Source organism: Podarcis raffonei, chromosome 3 (genome assembly GCF_027172205.1).
Source record: "Podarcis raffonei isolate rPodRaf1 chromosome 3, rPodRaf1.pri, whole genome shotgun sequence".
Lineage (NCBI taxonomy): Eukaryota > Metazoa > Chordata > Lepidosauria > Squamata > Lacertidae > Podarcis > Podarcis raffonei.
The window spans coordinates 82,071,556-82,088,804 of record NC_070604.1 but is presented as its reverse complement, the minus strand read 5'-3'; the positions used below and the strand labels follow the sequence as shown (position 1 = coordinate 82,088,804).

The following is a 17,249-nucleotide window of genomic DNA, read 5'->3' as shown; positions in this document are numbered from 1 at the left end:
CCTTTTAGAATTGTTAATAGTTTGCTGGCTGATTCAGGATGAAAATCTGTCTCAAATGCACAAATGTTCATTATATTTGGAGTGGAACATTTAGTACTTCTGCTTTGTGGACATGGTATGTGCATTCTTGCATTGTGATCACTTCATATTTGTTAAATCTGTGACCCACCTCATTCTAAGAAGTAGCAACACTCTGTTATCCCCATTGAACAAAATACCTTCCTATATATTAATACAATATAGTGAATTAAAATTATCACCTTAATCCTGAGCTTTAAAGGTAGCCCAAATAAGAATATTTACAGCACCTAGGGGAAAATATTACAGCTTTACACACACACACACACACACACACACACACACACACACCCTCCACACATTCTGTTACGGTAATAGTGTGCTATTCCACATGAGCTCAATTGCTTGCTATTCCTATGCTTAATTCAGCCAGCAGCTGCCTTATTTGGAGTTTCTCGTCATGAGCTTGTGATAGAGTCACAAAGTGCAAGTCACAAAGTGTTACCAGACATCCCCGGTTCCCGGGGACAGTCCCCAGATTTGCAAATCTGTCCCTGGGAAACGTGGCAGCGGCAGCCTCAGCAGCCCGGAGCCAGCCTGCTAGCGCAGTTGGCTCTGGCTGGCTTCAGGAGCTTCTCCTGAAGCCAGCCAGAGCCAACTGCGCTAACAGGCTGGCCCCTCCTGGGCAATGGCCGCCCACCCGTGACTCCCGAGCCTCCCCTGATCTGTCAGAACAAAGGGGGAAGGGGGAAGGAGATCAGGGAAGGCTCGGGAGTCACGGGCGCGTGGCGCGCCATTGCCCAGTTTTTAAAAAAACTCTGCGCATTTATGTTTCACAAGGTGTGAAAGAAGGGCTTTGCACCTTTATACATGCGTGCTTGGGCCCAGGGTCTTTTGCCTCACCATCTCCACCTTGTTGCTACTCAGCTTCAAAAAAAAAAAAAGTGTCCCTGGATTCATTGAAAAAAATCTGGTAACCATAAGGTACATAGCACATATTTGTGAATACACAGTATAGCATTCTGACAGTTGCCTTGCTTACTGTACTTCACTAATTGTACCTTTTTAAACTTGTAAATGTATCCTAAGTACTAGTGTGACTTTCTTCGCTAAGGACTTAGATCAAATGAGGATTCTGAAATTCAGTTGAACCGGTGCAATACTTATGCATGATAATGGTTAGAACTTGAATTGTTGTTGGATTTTATGGTGTTCAGTTCTGTACTACATCACTGATCCAGTTGAACTCAAGACCGTGTCCTTACAGAGTTGCAGGTCACCTCTTATCTAGGCACTGACCAGGCCTCTCCTCCCTCCTTGCACTGTTTTGGAGATTCTCCCGACCCTCTCCCAAGCCATTTTCGGGGGGGGGGAGTGGGGAACCCCCATTGCGCTAGCAGACTTCCTTGCATAGGCTTCGACTTCCGGGTCCAGTTAATTGAAACCGGCTCGTTATTTAAATAGTGCACAAGAGAAATGGCATAGTCCTTCCTGAGCTGCACTGTTTCAGACTGCAGCTGGGAGATGTCAGAGACTGCAGTCGCATATAACCTCCCTGCACATGGAAAGGGATCTAGTCTGCTGCCACTATACCCCGTGATACAGGAAGGTTGGTTCTGAGTGATTATAATAATATATCAACTTGTCAGCCGAAATATATATTCCATCTGTATCAATCCCCTGCTGGGAAAAGCTCAAAGGAACATGAGCAAAAAGCCCTTCTGCTCCAGAGTGATGCTGAACTCTTTCTGACTATATGTCATTTGAACTGGTTCTTTCCAGCTTGCCCTGTGCATTATTAACTGCATGTGTGATTAAAGTAAAATGAGTATGGCTTTCTAGGCGTTTGTCCTTCCTTTGCTGCCTCTAACAGGCATTCATTTTAATCAAGGGACAAAGGAGAAACAGAAATGATTTCCTCAATACTCTGTCCTTTTGCTTTGTAGAGCATCAGCATGATGGAGTTTGCTTCCTCCTTTCATCATGACTGAGCGGTGCGGCAGCATATTTGCATACTGTTACATACGCTGATGTTAGGTACCCTGTCCAATCCCAATGCAAATTAGACACAAATGAATGTGCTGGGCTTTTATTTGCATTCAGAGACACATTCATACCAATTATCTAATGAGGCTTTATATTCTTGGGTAAGACAACTGTGTGGCTTCTGATACCGTGGCCTGTCTCGTATTTGTGTGCACAGAATAGTAATAAATAATAATAATAATAATAAAACCAATTCCTTAAATCATGAGAGAAGCCACTGGTCCTACGGTGCTCAACAGTCGCTATGATTGTTTTATCCTGTGGAGGAAACAGCTTTTGTGTAATGACTTCTGTATGCACACATTGTAATATTTAGCTTAGGCTGCAATCCAAACTCCTTTTTCCTGGGAGTAAGCCCCACTAAATTCAATATGACTTACTTCTGAGTAGACATGGTTAGGATTGCATGGTTAGTGTGCATGCATTTTCTGATCAACCCATACACATAGCCCAAACCAGGTGCATAGCTCCAGCTCCCGCAGTCAGTTCCTTGGGCAGCATTGCATGCAGATCAGCGCATGATTTGGGCTACTCTTGCTATCGGTTTAGATTTTTGTTTTCCTTCAGTTCCTTTGCACTTTGTGGTGCCCCTGCTGTCTTCGCAAATGAGCTTCTCTGGAAGCAGGACCTGCTTATGGAAGGTGCCAAGGCCATGTTCTCCACAGCTCCTAAATCTTCATGACTCCGCTCTAAAGGCCTGTTGGTGTCATCCTGTCATCCTGCACTGAGTAGCTGCTGATAACGTGGCAAATCTCCTCTAGTGTGGCCACCTGTGTCTGTATTCCTTTTTGGACATCTGCAGATGAAGAGTGTTGCAAATGCGCAAAAGAAAAGAAAAATTAAAAGAAAAAGCAGAACTTTCCAGCCAGAGCAGTTGAGAGGCATGCAATAAAGAATGATGGATTACCTGTCTGTCTTTTCAGGCTTATGATATCATGAAAGTGACCCATGGGACAGAACACAGCCTAGTGCAAGACTTGATGATGCTCAAGGAAGACTGTGAGGCTGGCCTGCCATTAGAATGAAGAAGACCTGTAACTCACTACTGTGCAGAAGGGGAATGGAGAGCAGACATGGGAGAAAGAAAATATCTCCCTACACAACCTATGTAGCTGTCAAGATCTCATTAATCAGAGAACAGTTAGGAAAAGGTTCCAGTTGTTTTGGTGTGTAACCTGTATATTGTTTCTTCTGCTAATTCTTCAAGGGACCTTTCACACCAGTTTCTTGATATTTCCACCAGAAGTATGCTGTCTGCAAAACAACGTGTTGACAAAGAAACTTGGACAGTTCTTGGTAAAAGTATAATATACTATTAATGACGTAGAAAATCATAATTTATGGAAATGATTTTCTTCATTTATCATGGTAGCTAAGGTACTCTTTATATGTCATGGTAACCAATATTAAACAAAAATAAAATCTTATATCCAAAGTATTTGAATTCCATTTTTATTGCTGCTTTCTCTCCTGCATTGAATCACTTTTTTTCCTTTCACATGCTGTCATTCTGAGACATGGAATGATCCTGTGGATGAATTTGTTTTACATCCTTTCCAGTTTTAGTTTGCCTAGAATATCCACCATTAAGTACCATTAATTTGTTAACTGTGGAATTTGCTTATGCATGTTGAATCTGTTCTTCTAAAGCTGTAAATCGATTCAGCTCCTCCATACTGATTCCTTTGAGTTATACAGACTTAATATCATCTGAGCTTGATTGGTGCATGTCTTGGGGTAGTTCTCTACCTTTGTTGGGTTCAAGAGGGATGAGGTAGGTTTCATAGGAAGGAAGGAAATCATATACACACTGATTACTAGTGAGTAAACTCAACTGAACATAATTAGATTTTCTTCTGTCTTAACATGCATAGGATTAAAATGCCAGCCTTTTTGTCATTCAAACACTGTGCTTAGCCTTGTACTGATGCCCAGGAATGTGATTTCATGTACCCAGCATTTGGAAAAGTGGTTACCAGTTCTTACCATTTTATTTTTTTTAATCTGCATGCATTCATATCTTCCTTTGCAACCAAGAAACAAGGAAATGCCTTATTCCAATTCAGACTGTTAGTCAATCTAGCAATCTGACTGGCAGTAGGTCTCCTGGGTGTTGGGCTAAATAATATAAATACAGCATGTTGTTTCTGATAGCAGCTACAGTGGTACCTCGGGTTAAGTACTTAATTTGTTCCAGAGGTCTGTTCTTAACCTGAAACTGTTCTTAACCTGAAGCACCACTTTAGCTAATGGGGCCTCCTGCTGCCACTGTGCCGCCGGAGCCCAATTTCTGTTCTCATCCTGAAACAAAGTTCTTAACCCAAGGTATTATTTCTGGGTTAGCGGAGTCTGTAACCTGAAGCGTATGTAAGCTGAAGCGTATGTAACCTGAGGTACCACTGTATTTGTTACCCCAGTTTGCTACGTTCTTGGGAAAGTCTTTCAGCTTCCCCTCATATTTCGTATGAGGAAGGGCTATAGCTCAGCAGCAGAGCATCTGCTTTGCATGCAGAAGGTGCCAGGTTCAAATCCTGGCATCTCCAAGTAGGGCTGGGAGAAATCCCTGTCTGAAGCCCTGGAGAGCTGCAGCCAGATGGTGTGAGCAATGCTGAGCGAGGTGGACCAATGGTCTGACTTAGCATAGGCCGCTTTCTATGTTACCAACAATAATGCATTGGAAGAGTAAGAAATTGCCACTGAGCAAGACATTTTAGCCAGTACAGTTGCCCTTAATTTTTTAAGCCTTAAGTGGATGTTAACAAAGCCAAATATTTCTATGAGAAATTTAAACAGAAACCATTTACATGTTTTGAAAGCTTCACCTAATAATAATAATAATAATAATAATAATAATAATAATAATAATAGTATTTATATGCCAACCATCTGACTGGGTTGCCCCAGTCACCCTGGGCTGCTCCCAACAGAATATTAAAAACACAATAAAACATCAAACTTTTAAAACTTCCTTATACAGGGCTTCCTTTAGCGCTTGTCCCTGTTCCCCTCCTCCACCAGGACAGTTTACTGCTTCCTTCCCATCCATGACTGTCATTTTATTAATCTCTAGTCAGCTTCTTCACAACAATAACTTGACACCATTTGGCGAGAATACATTTCTGAGAAAATGAACACTCCAGGCATGCTTTACAGCCTCATCTCATGAATGCAAACGCTGGAGACTCATCTCCCCTCAAGTGTTTTGAGCAAGTTATGGTGAGTGTAGCATTGTGCACTTGACAAATTGAAATTTCGGGAAAGGTTGAGTCATGTCAGCCACCCAAGTAGTGCAATAATCCAAGGAGAACTACTGTTGTTGTTGTTGATGATGATGTTGTTGTTTTAATGGCTGGTTAAGAAAGGGAAAATGTTCAGGGGGGAGGCCAGATCCAGGCATTAAGGATCAAACAAGTGTTCGTAAAATATGTGGGCGGGGGGGACACTTAATAGGCTTAGGACCATGTGTGAGCCAGTAAAGGGAGTTTCTTTTTTTTTTTTAAAAAAAAGATATTTATTAAAATTTCCAATTTTTTATACAAACAAAAAACAAACAAAGAGATTAAAAACAAACATATAGTTCATAAACCATACTTTTCAATAACAAATTTCTCTGACCTCCTCATACCTCCCCTTCTTGTATTCCATTTCAGATTATTTGTTCAGCAAATCCTTAGCTTAAAGCATTACAGCTTATAATATCACCTTATTTTCTATCCAAACCCTTTTTTTCATCCATGTTCCTTTATATCATTACAGCTAGAAACCACTCAATTTCAATCCAACATCATTCAGCATTCCTTAATTTTACAATATTTCTGTAAGTAGTCCTTAAATTTTTTCCAATCTTCTTCTGCCGACTCTTCTCCCTGGTCACGGATTCTGCTCGTCTTTTCTGCCAATCCCATACAGTCAATCAGTTTCATCTGCCATTCTTCCAGAGTGGGTAAATCTTGCGTCTTCCAATACTTTGCGATGAGTATTCTTGCTGCTGTTGTAGCATACATGAAAAAAGTTCTGTCCTTCTTTGGCACCACTTGGCCGGCCATACCCAAGAGAAAGGCCTCTGGTTTCTTCAAGAAGGTATATTTAAATACCTTTTTCAATTCATTATATATCATTTCCCAGAAAGCCTTAATCCTAGGGCACGTCCACCAAAGGTGAAAGAATGTACCTTCATTTTCCTTACATTTCCAACATTTATTATCGGGCAAATGATAGATTTTTGCAAGCTTGACTGGGGTCATGTACCACCTGTATATCATTTTCATAATCTCTCTTAAGGCATTACATGCCGTAAATTTAATCCCGGTGGTCCACAACTGTTCCCAGTCAGCAAACATAATATTGTGTCCAACGTCTTGTGCCCATTTAATCATTACAGATTTCACCGTCTCATCCTGGGTATTCCATTTCAGCAGCAAGTTATACATTTTTGACAAAGTCTTAGTTTTGGATTCTAACAATTCTGTTTCCAATTTAGATTTTTCCACCTGGAAACCAACTTTCTTATCCGAATTATAAGCCTCCATTATCTGATAATAATGAAGCCAATCTCGCACTTTATCTTTCAGTTTCTCAAAACTCTGCAATTTCAGTCTGTCCCCTTCTTGTTCCAAAATTTCCCAGTATTTTGGCCATTTGGCTTCCATGTTAAGTTTTTTCTGAGCCTTAGCCTCCATTGGTGACAACCACCTTGGAGTTTTATTTTCCAATAAATCCTTATATCTAATCCAAACATTAAACAGTGCTCTCCTGACAGTATGGTTTTTGAAAGCTTTGTGTGCTTTAACCTTGTCGTACCACAAATATGCATGCCACCCAAATACATTGTTAAAACCTTCTAGATCCAAAATGTCTGTATTCTCAAGAAGCAGCCAGTCTTTCAGCCAGCAGAATGCTGCTGATTCATAATAAAGTTTGAAGTCTGGCAGGGCAAATCCACCTCTTTCCTTTACATCAGTTAATATCTTAAATTTTATTCTAGGCTTCTTGCCCTGCCAGACAAATTTAGAAATGTCTTTCTGCCACTTCTTGAAACAGTCCATTTTGTCCCTATAAATATACACAATTTCAACCAAAAGTTACTTTTAAGTCCAAATCCGTTCTAGAAGCAATTGTATCCTTTCACAGAGTATCAATATTCTTTGCCATTAGCACTTTGACAGCTGTCAAACGCAGTCCGTTCCCAGATTTTAGAGGCAGCAGATAAAACTTTACTTCACACTGTCTTTGCAGGAAATTAATGCTCCAAACTCGCCCCTCCACGCCTGCTAAGAGGAGGGGGATACTCCTTTTTTGGTGATGGATTTAAAATCTTTAAAAAAGTATCTTTCAAAGTTACTGCTTTACAATCTCTTTGCTTTACTCTATCTACAAGCCGGGAGAAGCAGACTTCCTGTTTATACTTCTCCCGTTTCGGTACCAAATTTAAGTCTTTTTTTAAAAAAATTGGCTTCTTGCTCCTACTCACGGGTAGTTGCTTTCAGTTCCAATTGTCCAGAAAGGAATCGGCGCTCTCCGATAATGGCTTGCGGCTTCACCCCGCGAAGAGGGTAGACGACTCTCAGCTCCGCGCCACTCACCCCCGCTCCGTTCAGAAGCCTTTAAAAAGGCTCCTTTGCAGTCGGGGGGGCGCAAATGGAGCCCGCCGAGTCTCCGTGTTCACAGGCTTCACCGCCTGTGATTTCTTTGGGTGTCCGCTTCGCCGCAGCGGCCAGACCCAAGCTTCGCGGAGCCAGTTCCCTCCGGAGCTCAGAGGGAACCCGCCATTAATCGCTGGCGCCAACCGGAAGTCCAGTAAAGGGAGTTTCTTTTCACCATAGTCTAAACAAAAATTGTCCCAGCAGCTGCTATTTGCAGTGGTGGGAAGCCTCTGTTAAACCTGTCCCCATGGTCCTGCTTCTGCCCTCACAGCTGCTATTTTCATTTTTTTGTGGCGCCATGTTAATTGTATCCACACAGTGGCATTTCTAGTTTGGCTCTTAGCAGTGTTACTGCTGTTGCAAAGTTTTAAAGAGATGGGCAGCTCATTCTACCATTTAGTGGTGCTGCTGTCTCCAGATAGTAGGTGTGACTCCCTGCTGAAAGGATAAGCCTGAAAATCACTATACGAATATCCCAAAGGCATGCTATAATTCCTACCTCTGGTGGGCACATATGTACCTGAAATTTTTGGAGATCTAGTACGCTATATGTGTAAGCAGTGCCTTTATTGTGATACAGTGGTACCTCGCAAGACGAATGCCTCGGAAGACGAAAAACTCGCAAGACGAAAGAGTTTTTCGTTTTTTGAGTTGCTTCGCAAGACGATTTCCCCTATGGGCTTGCTTCGCAAGACGAAAACGTCTTGCAAGTTTGTTTCCTTTTTCTTAAAACCGCTTGAAGAGGTGCAGTTGCAACTGACTGTGCTTCGCAAGACGAAAAACATCGCAAGACGAAAAGACTCGCGGAACGAATTAATTTCGTCTTGCGAGGCACCACTGTAGTCCTTACCAGAGTGGAGTACTGGCAACTCTTTAACCTCTTTTTCCCCTCTACTGAAGGCAGCCATCTTTTGCTGGTAGTCACAGCACATTAATCAATATGGAACTACCATCACCTCATCTTTTTTACACCCACACCCACTGTGTGCGTAAGGTGCTCACATATAACAAAGGTAAACCCTTTGATAATTATTTTCTGGAAACCTTCTGAGTGGGAGCTTCACCAAAAGTACAGTCGTACCTTGGAAGTTGAACGGAATCCATTCCAGAAGTCCTTTCGATTTCCAAAATGTTTGGAAACCAAAGCACGGCTTCTGATTGGCTGCAGGAAGCTCCTGCAGCCAACTGGAAGCCATGGAAGCCCCGTCGGACATTCAGGTTCCAAAGAACGTTTGCAAACCGGAACACTCACTTCTGGGGTTGCGGTCTTCAGGAGCCAAAATGTTCAACTTGCAAGGTGTTCGGGAGCCAAGGTACGACTGTACTGCTAATTACATTTCTTCAAAAATTTCCTAACTTGGGCTGTAAATCTCTTACTGTGCAATCCTCAATAAGTGTACTCAGAAATAAGCCCCTCTGAGTAGATAAAGGATTGCAGTTTTTGATGAATAAATCTGGAATGCCTGCCTCAGTAATGTAGCACATTAAATATATTAAACCTTCTACGTTGTCATTCCAGAGTTCTTATTCTTAGAGAGAAAGTATGGTGACTAAATGAATGCACAACAAATTTTAATTTTGAATCTGGTTCCCAAATAATCCAAAGGGGAAGATGCTGGATTGAGATATACCATGCATTTTGGAGATATTCAGTTTAATGAGGGACACAATTATTTGTTACATGGAGGCCAACTGCTAAACCACTAGACCTGGTGAGGAAAAGGATACATTTGTCCATTTCGCAAACAGACTAAACAAACATTGGTACTCCCAGGATGTACACTTAACATTTGACGTGGAGGCTGTCAAAGTTTCACATCTTTTGTATAGAAATGGAAAGTACTCCCTTTCATTGATTACAGTTTATTTCATTATTTGTGTTTCCTCTCGGCAGGAGCAATAAATGAAACAGACATTTATTTTAGTTTGAGAGTTATTTGTTGGACAATTTAATTTCTGCAGGGTAAATGTTGAAGAGAGACAGAGAGCAGCAAAGGCAGAGGGGACTTTGTTTCTCTCACTGTTCTTTACACACAGTGTGGGTGATGCTGGAAAAACAAAACCAGCCAGTTATAAAGCTCAATGAGATTTAAATAGTAACTTTGTGTTGACTAGTTAAATAGCAATTTGTACTCTTATCTGTTTTACTGTATTTGCAATGTGTCACAAGCCACCTCAATAACTTCTATTAGTAATTATTATTATTATTATTATTACTACTATTATTATTAATATTATTATTATTAGAGTTAGAATTATAAATAAAAATGCATATATTGTGCTTGGGATAATAAATCAAATTCATAACATGCAGCCCAGAGATATAAATGATAAAACCTGAAATTTCAGTTCAGTATAATTTCTACATTACAACAGAACCAAATTCAGTGCAATGTATGATAATGCTAATTCTACCTACAGGCCAATTTCTGTCTTCTCACATGATACACAATTTGCTGAAGGATCCGTCTCTGTTTAAAACGGTAACACTTTTTTTGCTCCTCACACCGAAGTTTCACAGAAACTACATTTTCTGTTGCATTTGATCTGACAGCTTCCCTTAAATTCATCACAGACGATATCAGTGGCAGCCGAGGGAGTAAAAAAGTCAGCAAAATTGATTTGTTGGAAGATTGGAGAGTGGCAGCCTAGACTGCGGGCAGGAGGCTCTGCTGCTGCTTGTCAGGAGTAAGACCATCTAACAAGAGGCGATTTTCTGACTTTGTTGTATAATATCATTTATGTTGCTTCCTTTACCACAGTAGAATGTCCACGGGTGGGTCATCTGTGCTCATAAAATAAGATCACATTCACTCTCTCAGTGACTGCTGCATCTTTATTTCTTCTTAAAAGGCAAAAGGTAGGGAAAGCCATGGAAAGCCACAGAACCAGGGAAATTCACATGCCCTTCAGTTCAAATCATTCAGAGTTGTAAATCTTTGAAGCTGCTAGCACATTCTGCTCTTTAGTGAATGTGCCACTGAGATCCTGTTCTCTGCTCTATCAATGCAAGATATTATGTTGACTGCTACACCAAAGACATTACTTCTGGGTCCACACTTCTGGAATGCTGTCCCCCATGAAATATGAGTGTCTTCAAGTTTTCTGAAGATTTCAAGATGGGAAAATGAAAAAAAAAAAGACATTCATTCCCCCACTTTTCCTGTTTGATGTGTTAATTCCTACTGTTGAATGGGTTGTAATGTACTTTTGATTGTATAATTATTGTGGTTTGTTGTCTTTTTATTAAATTGTGCATATTGCCTCGGAGGGAGGGGCAACTGTGTTCCATAAGGTGGTCAGGCAATAAATAAATAAACACACTAAAACCTAATCAATTTTAGTGGGGTTGGGTAAACTTCTAAGGGCCTCCAGGTTTTGCCCTGTATATTAGGATCAAAACATGAGTGGTCCGCCCCCCCGCTTTTTTGGCAAAGGAAAAATAAGTTCTGTTCTCAGTAGGATGGGTGAATATGTCACTTTCCGTTCCTGCAGTGTCTCATTTTCCCAGTGTTCAGTTCAGTTTTCCACATTTCCACATTTCTACATCAGTTTCTGGTTTGTTTGCTTTTTTAAAAAAATCTCATAAAATGTGCAAATTTCTCCTACTACCCATTTTTGTGTGCAATTTTGCATATTGTACACATTGATGCAAAACATATAATGTATTTTAGTGTGTTATTTTCAGTAGTATATGCATTTATATGCACGCTTATCACTAGTATGTGCATTTTTGTGCACGGTGATCGGCTGAAGAACTGCATTGCAAAGTTTGAATAAGTGAATTTCAAAGGATAGCTGTGTTCACAAATGGCTTTGGAAAATGAAAAAAAAAGTTTGCTTTTAAATGTGAACTGAATTGAATTTCCTGATTTTCCTGATTATCAGAAGTTCAGAGATGAGACGACTTCTGTGCCATCGCCTTGGCAAAGTGCTGCAAGAATCACAGGAACCAAGCTAATGACTGCTGAACTGTCCACAGGGAGATGCTGGTTCACAAATTGTGTCTCTGAATGAGTGAGCCCAGCTGGGACCTATATAATATCATGTCACACAACCTTAATATTTGCCTACTGGTCGCTTCTTAGAACAAAATCAACATATTTGTTTTTGCAATGGCCCTGGACGCTATAATTCTTTACCTATAATTATTTTGAGAGGTTTTAAATAGGGACCGTAGAGATTCGTTCTCCAAAGAAAATGAAGAATTCAGTCTTGGGAATTAGACTCTGCACAATCCTATGTATCTAGACCACCTAACCAATTCCCAGTAGCTCTTAATGAGATTGAGACTTCTTAAATGTACATATACATAGAGTTGGGGTTGCCAGTGTAGCTCTTGTGTGTGCAGTGGCACCCTTGAGAGCGTCCTTTGCTGCCCCCTGCTCACTGTTGCCATTGTTTTGAGGTGGCATGGGTGATCGCCCCATTTAAGAGCTCTCTGGGTATCATTGGAGCAATCATTTTCCTAGCCACACCTACCTCACAGGGTTGTTGTGAGGATAAAAGGAGCAGGAGGAAAACATTCCAACTTGGGCTATTTGGAGAGAAAGTAAATGTAATAATAAATGAGTGAATTATCACAGAGCTAGATTTGCTGATATACCTCATGCCTGTGTGCCCTCCTTTATCTCCTTTTACAGATGTTAAAATGAGGTACTGCAAAAGCCCATTCTGTACGTATTTTCTATAGCTATAAGAAAAAAACAGCATGATAGAAAATTGGCATTCCTGGAGGATTAATACTGTTCTGTTAACAACTGCCAGAGCAAGTAATTCATCATGCCTCGCCATTGGAAAGCCGGAAGATTCATTTCTGAATAATCAGTGGCAAAAAGAACCAATAAATAATAATATTTAAAAGGTCATTCTAAAGAAGAGATAGAATGTGATTGTCCCCTTCCCCCTTTTTTTCTAAAGCCTTTTATGTGAGAATTAGTCAAGAATTTATGGCAAAATGTAGAGACAATCTAAAATTGCCTTTCATACCATTTTGCACTTATTATGAATATTTATTCGTTTTGCCCTTTATGGCAAGTCTGCAACTCAAGAACATGGAGGGGAGTGAATTGAGAAATGGTCCTTAACGTCATCTCTTTTGAGGCATTCTAATACTTTAAGATAGTTTAAAAAATAAAAAAGTACCACACCCAGGATTTCACATGTGAGCTTAAAATGAAGCCAAGTCAATCAGTGACGAGAACACCTGATGATATGATTCTCTGTAAGCCAGGACAGCTTCATAGAAGATCCCGATGTTAGCTACTAATTGTCCATGTTTCATCACACCTGCAAAGAGCCTCGTTAAATCAACAGCATCACAAATTTTTGAAGCATCCAGATTTTTGAGGCCTTAGTCTTTTCAACAATCACTACACATCTCACATCTGGGCGGGTGGAACTCCTATAACTTCTTATTAGCTGTAGATAGAGTGAAATCTCTGTCCCCATTTACAAAACAGAAACCCAACCAAAACAACAGGATTCTTTTGTGGCAGCAAACACCATGTTGTGCAGTAGAGAGACTTACTTACAATGAGATTCATCATATTTTTACGGTCCTCCCAAGTGGTGATGGCTACAAATGCTAGTTCTGCTTACTACTTTTTTGTACCTCCTCCAAAAATGTTAGGACAATGTGCAGGGTTTTCTCCCATATTATCCTATCAAAAATACAATGAGGTAGGTTAGGCTGAGAGATTGTCACTGGCCCAAAGGTCACCCAGCAGACTTAATGGCTGATCAGGAATGTGAATCTTCTTTTCCTCTCCCCCTTACTCTTTCTGCTTATCACAGTTTGGGATTAGGAAGTGGATAGACAGCTGTGCTTGTGCAGGCATCTGAAATGTTATTTTAATAGTATGAAGTACAAAGTCTGCCACTTGAATAATAACAAGCATCAGATGAAGTAGGAATCGGAAAGAAAGAGATCTGAAGCTGAACATAGGATTACCGAGAGTCAGAAATACAGCTGTAAAAATGGAACATAAAAATCCATCGATGTATTAATTAGGTGTTATGCTTTTAACAGGGCAGAGGAGTATTAAAAGCATTCTTAATAAGGATGATTAAAAGCACATATTTTTAATCATCTTTATTAACCACAGAAGTATGAGAGTTGTAAGTGGCATCACCAGGTAGGGAAGATGAGACATTCTTGCTTCTTTACCTGCCACACAAAGAAACTGTACTAACAAGATAGGCATCTACAACTTTTCAGAGTGTCTCTTAGCCCATTCCCAGCACTGACAAATGTCCTTGTGTTCGCTGTGTCTGGAAGTGCTGGTGATACAGGAGCATGAATGCTGTTGTGGCCCAACTGAACTTGGCTGGAAAAAAACCTCATCAACTCTTTTCCGTATGGCAATAACAATTCCGAGTTGCATCAGTCAAAATAAAGCTCTATGCAAAATCAATATTTTGCCTATGTACATTACTCTAGGCCTAGAGGCAAAAGACTTGCTTGCTAGGCTGGGATTTTAATTTAATCTTTGATAGATTTTGTTACTGAACATGTTCTGTAAATCACATTGGTCCCACTCACATTGGTGCATATTTCATTGTAAATAAATCACACTGGAAAGTGTTTTGAATTGCAAACAGAATGGGATTAGCCACTGCCTTTTGGGGGTTGTTATTGTTTCCGCTCACAGCCCTAAACAGAGATCAAATGAGCACTGAAAATTCCAAGGATTAGGTGCCTTCCAACAAATTTCACTGCAAACGCCAGAATTTTAATTTTTATTTAGCTGGTGGCTTCACAGATAACCTTTGGAAGGCAAGCGGCTTAGGCTGCTGAGGCCCAAAGATGCAGCCTTGGCCTCAATCCAAGCTGTCCTCTCTTAGGGCAGCAAAAGTCGCCCAACACAAGGCATGGCATACACTTGTTCTTTATTAGGAGTGGAGGGTTATTGGTTTGTTTTTGTTTTTTCCAATGTGTTTTGTGTTCTCATTTTGTATTTTTACGTTGTGCACTTCCCTGTGATCTTTGAATGAAGGGCAGTATACACATTTAATAAATAATAAATTATTACCTGTTAGGGGTGTTTGCTGCTGATCTGATCTTGAAAAAAAAACAAAAACATTTGGTGACAGGGTGGTGGGATAGCCAGTACAGAAATACTGTTGCTATTCTGCTTTGCTATTTTCCTGGTTGTGCTATTTTCCAAAGTATATAATCTTAGCCAATGAAACAGGAAAAGTGGCTACAGCTGTTAATACTGGTCATTGACTGTAAGAAATTGATTGATTGACTACAGCTGTCACCAGGCTGTTGAGAATTGTTTTTGTCTCTTCTCTCTCTCCTCCTACCCTTGACATTGTTCCTCATTTTTCAGACTTTAGCATCAGTGCTAGTCAACATGCAGTTTTAAACGTATGTATTAAAACATTGTGTGCTTGGGATTAAATGTTTTCTTGCTCAGGTGTTAGCCTGTTGAGTTAGCAGTCTTAATCATGGGTCTCCCATTCTGCAGCTGGAATTGCAGTGGAAGGGAAATTAAGTGTTCAACTCCATCACTACCATGTATTGAGCAGGCTGGAAGTCTGGATGTATTTGAGTATATAATGTGAGCAATGTTTAATACTGTACATGGCAAGGCTTGCAGGCAGTGATCCTTGTGTTTCTGGGGGTGCTATAAACACCCGAGGGTGTGCCTGTTTTCATTAATGAAAAGTTGGGAGATGAAGTGCTAATTGAGGCACTACTGGAAATGAGTTTTCTAGAACTGATGTGATCACTTTTCTCCTTCCCTCATTTTTTTGGCAGGAGACTGATTGGTGGATGTGTGAAGCTGTGGTCCAGTAGCACAATGTTAAAAGCAGAGAGAGTGTTTCTTGATGCGGCTTTGCTTGTGGAACACCAGGTGACTGGATTGCTTTTTATGAGGCCAAATCTGAGTGTTTTGGCCTTACCAATATACATAGCTGAGGATGGGAGGAAATGTAGATTTGGTCATCATCTTAGTCCTTCCCAGCAATCTTTTGTTTAGATCCCCACAGTGGTATCAACCTGTGATCTTGTAGTAAATAGTAACCTTACTGGTAAAATCTTTTAATCCCTTAAAATGTCTATTACTTGACTCTTACTTCCTTGGGGAATCATTTAATTAGCCAGCCTGTGGTGGAATCAGCAAGAATCCAATTTCTATTGGATATTTAAGGCAGTGCTGGCTCTCATGTGCACATTTCCTAAAGTAACTTTGTAATACTGCATTATTCGCCGGCAAAAACCTGCTCCAGAAACCTGTGGGAAGGAACCAAGTGTTTTCACTGAAGGAAGACTTCCAGGGAAGCACAAGAATTGGTAAGATAAAAGTAAACATTTAATGCCACTATATTTTGATATCTTTTAAACATCATATCTTTGACAATATGTTTCACACCTCATATACCACAAAAGGTAAGAGATTCTTTTTTTAAACCAGCAAACAGTGAACTTTACATTTTAATGGCAAAAGGCTTGACATATTCATTCAATCAGTTTCCATTTTGTGTGTGTTTCTCGGTTACTTTTCCATTCTTGTCCTACTGCTGTCTGGGTCCACCCCCCCCCCTGTTGGTTCTTTTTCCAGCAAAGCGGAGGTGAGGAACCTCAGAGGCTCTGGGGTCAAGTGCTGCCCCCCAGACCACTCTGTCTGGCTGCCAGGACTCTTCTCAGGCCACATCCCCTCTCTCTAGGCCAACCCTTGCCAGCCCTCCTTGAGTGATCTTGCTTGACTGGAATGGGTCTTTGAACCTCGACAATGCCTCTTGGTTGCCTGGATCAAGGAATGGTGGGTACATTTGCATGGAAGCTAGCATGTACAAAGGTAACATTTACATTTGTCTCTTTGGCCACTTTTGTCTCTGGCCCCACCCATTGCTGGCATGTGGCTGACCCCCTGGAAGGTTGCCCAGATGGGAATGTGTCTCTGGGTCTGGAAGAAGTCCCCCACCCCTGTAATGGAGCCTAGGTGATATAGCAGACGATTAGTGTGTAGATCTGTCTTCTTGTGGAACTTCTTGTGACTGACTCAGTAGAAGTGATTCCCCCTAGCAGGGGTCTCTCTCCAACCTTACGTGACTTTATTATACCACGGTTACTATGGAAAAGGACATAGCCACAGACAGAATGAAATGGATTCAGCAAATGTACACTTCAATGCATAGCACTTAGATAAGCATTTCCAATCATGATGGTTAAATAAATTATAAAGTACAAGCAATTCTATAAAGCAAGAACATCCTGAGTTTACAAATAAATTATGTCCTTCATACGTCAAATAGGTGATGGATGTCAGATAGCAGTTTCAGCTAGGGAAATTGGGGAAGGAGCTGAAATTTAGAAAAAGTAGTATCTATGTGTACATAAAATCTTTAGGCGAGTGAGTGTTTTATTCAGATACCCATTCACACGCATATTATACAATATATAAGGTGGCTAAATTCATATAGAGAGTATATGTCATATAGATATAGCTGAAACTGCTTTAAGCACCACTTTTATTACCATCATTTTATTATAAAGTATGCTCCAGAGTTGAGTAGGGCCACTCAAAGTTT

At 40.6% G+C, this 17,249-nt stretch overlaps 1 protein-coding gene across 8 annotated transcripts in view; it reads left to right on the top strand.

Moving 5' to 3' along the window:
* Nucleotides 1–17,249, top strand: part of SMYD3 (SET and MYND domain containing 3) — a 349,559-nt gene extending 332,310 nt beyond the window's left edge. For 5 of the 8 annotated variants that reach the window (XM_053382715.1, XM_053382714.1, XM_053382712.1 and 2 more), the window contains one exon: nt 2,988–3,502. In XM_053382715.1, coding sequence (XP_053238690.1) covers nt 2,988–3,089 — 102 coding nt within the window. In that variant the 3' untranslated portion in view covers nt 3,090–3,502. Of the gene's footprint in view, nt 1–2,987; nt 3,503–15,474 lie in introns of those variants that run through there. The other 3 variants (XR_008329628.1, XM_053382716.1, XM_053382718.1) reach the window with 3 other exon arrangements.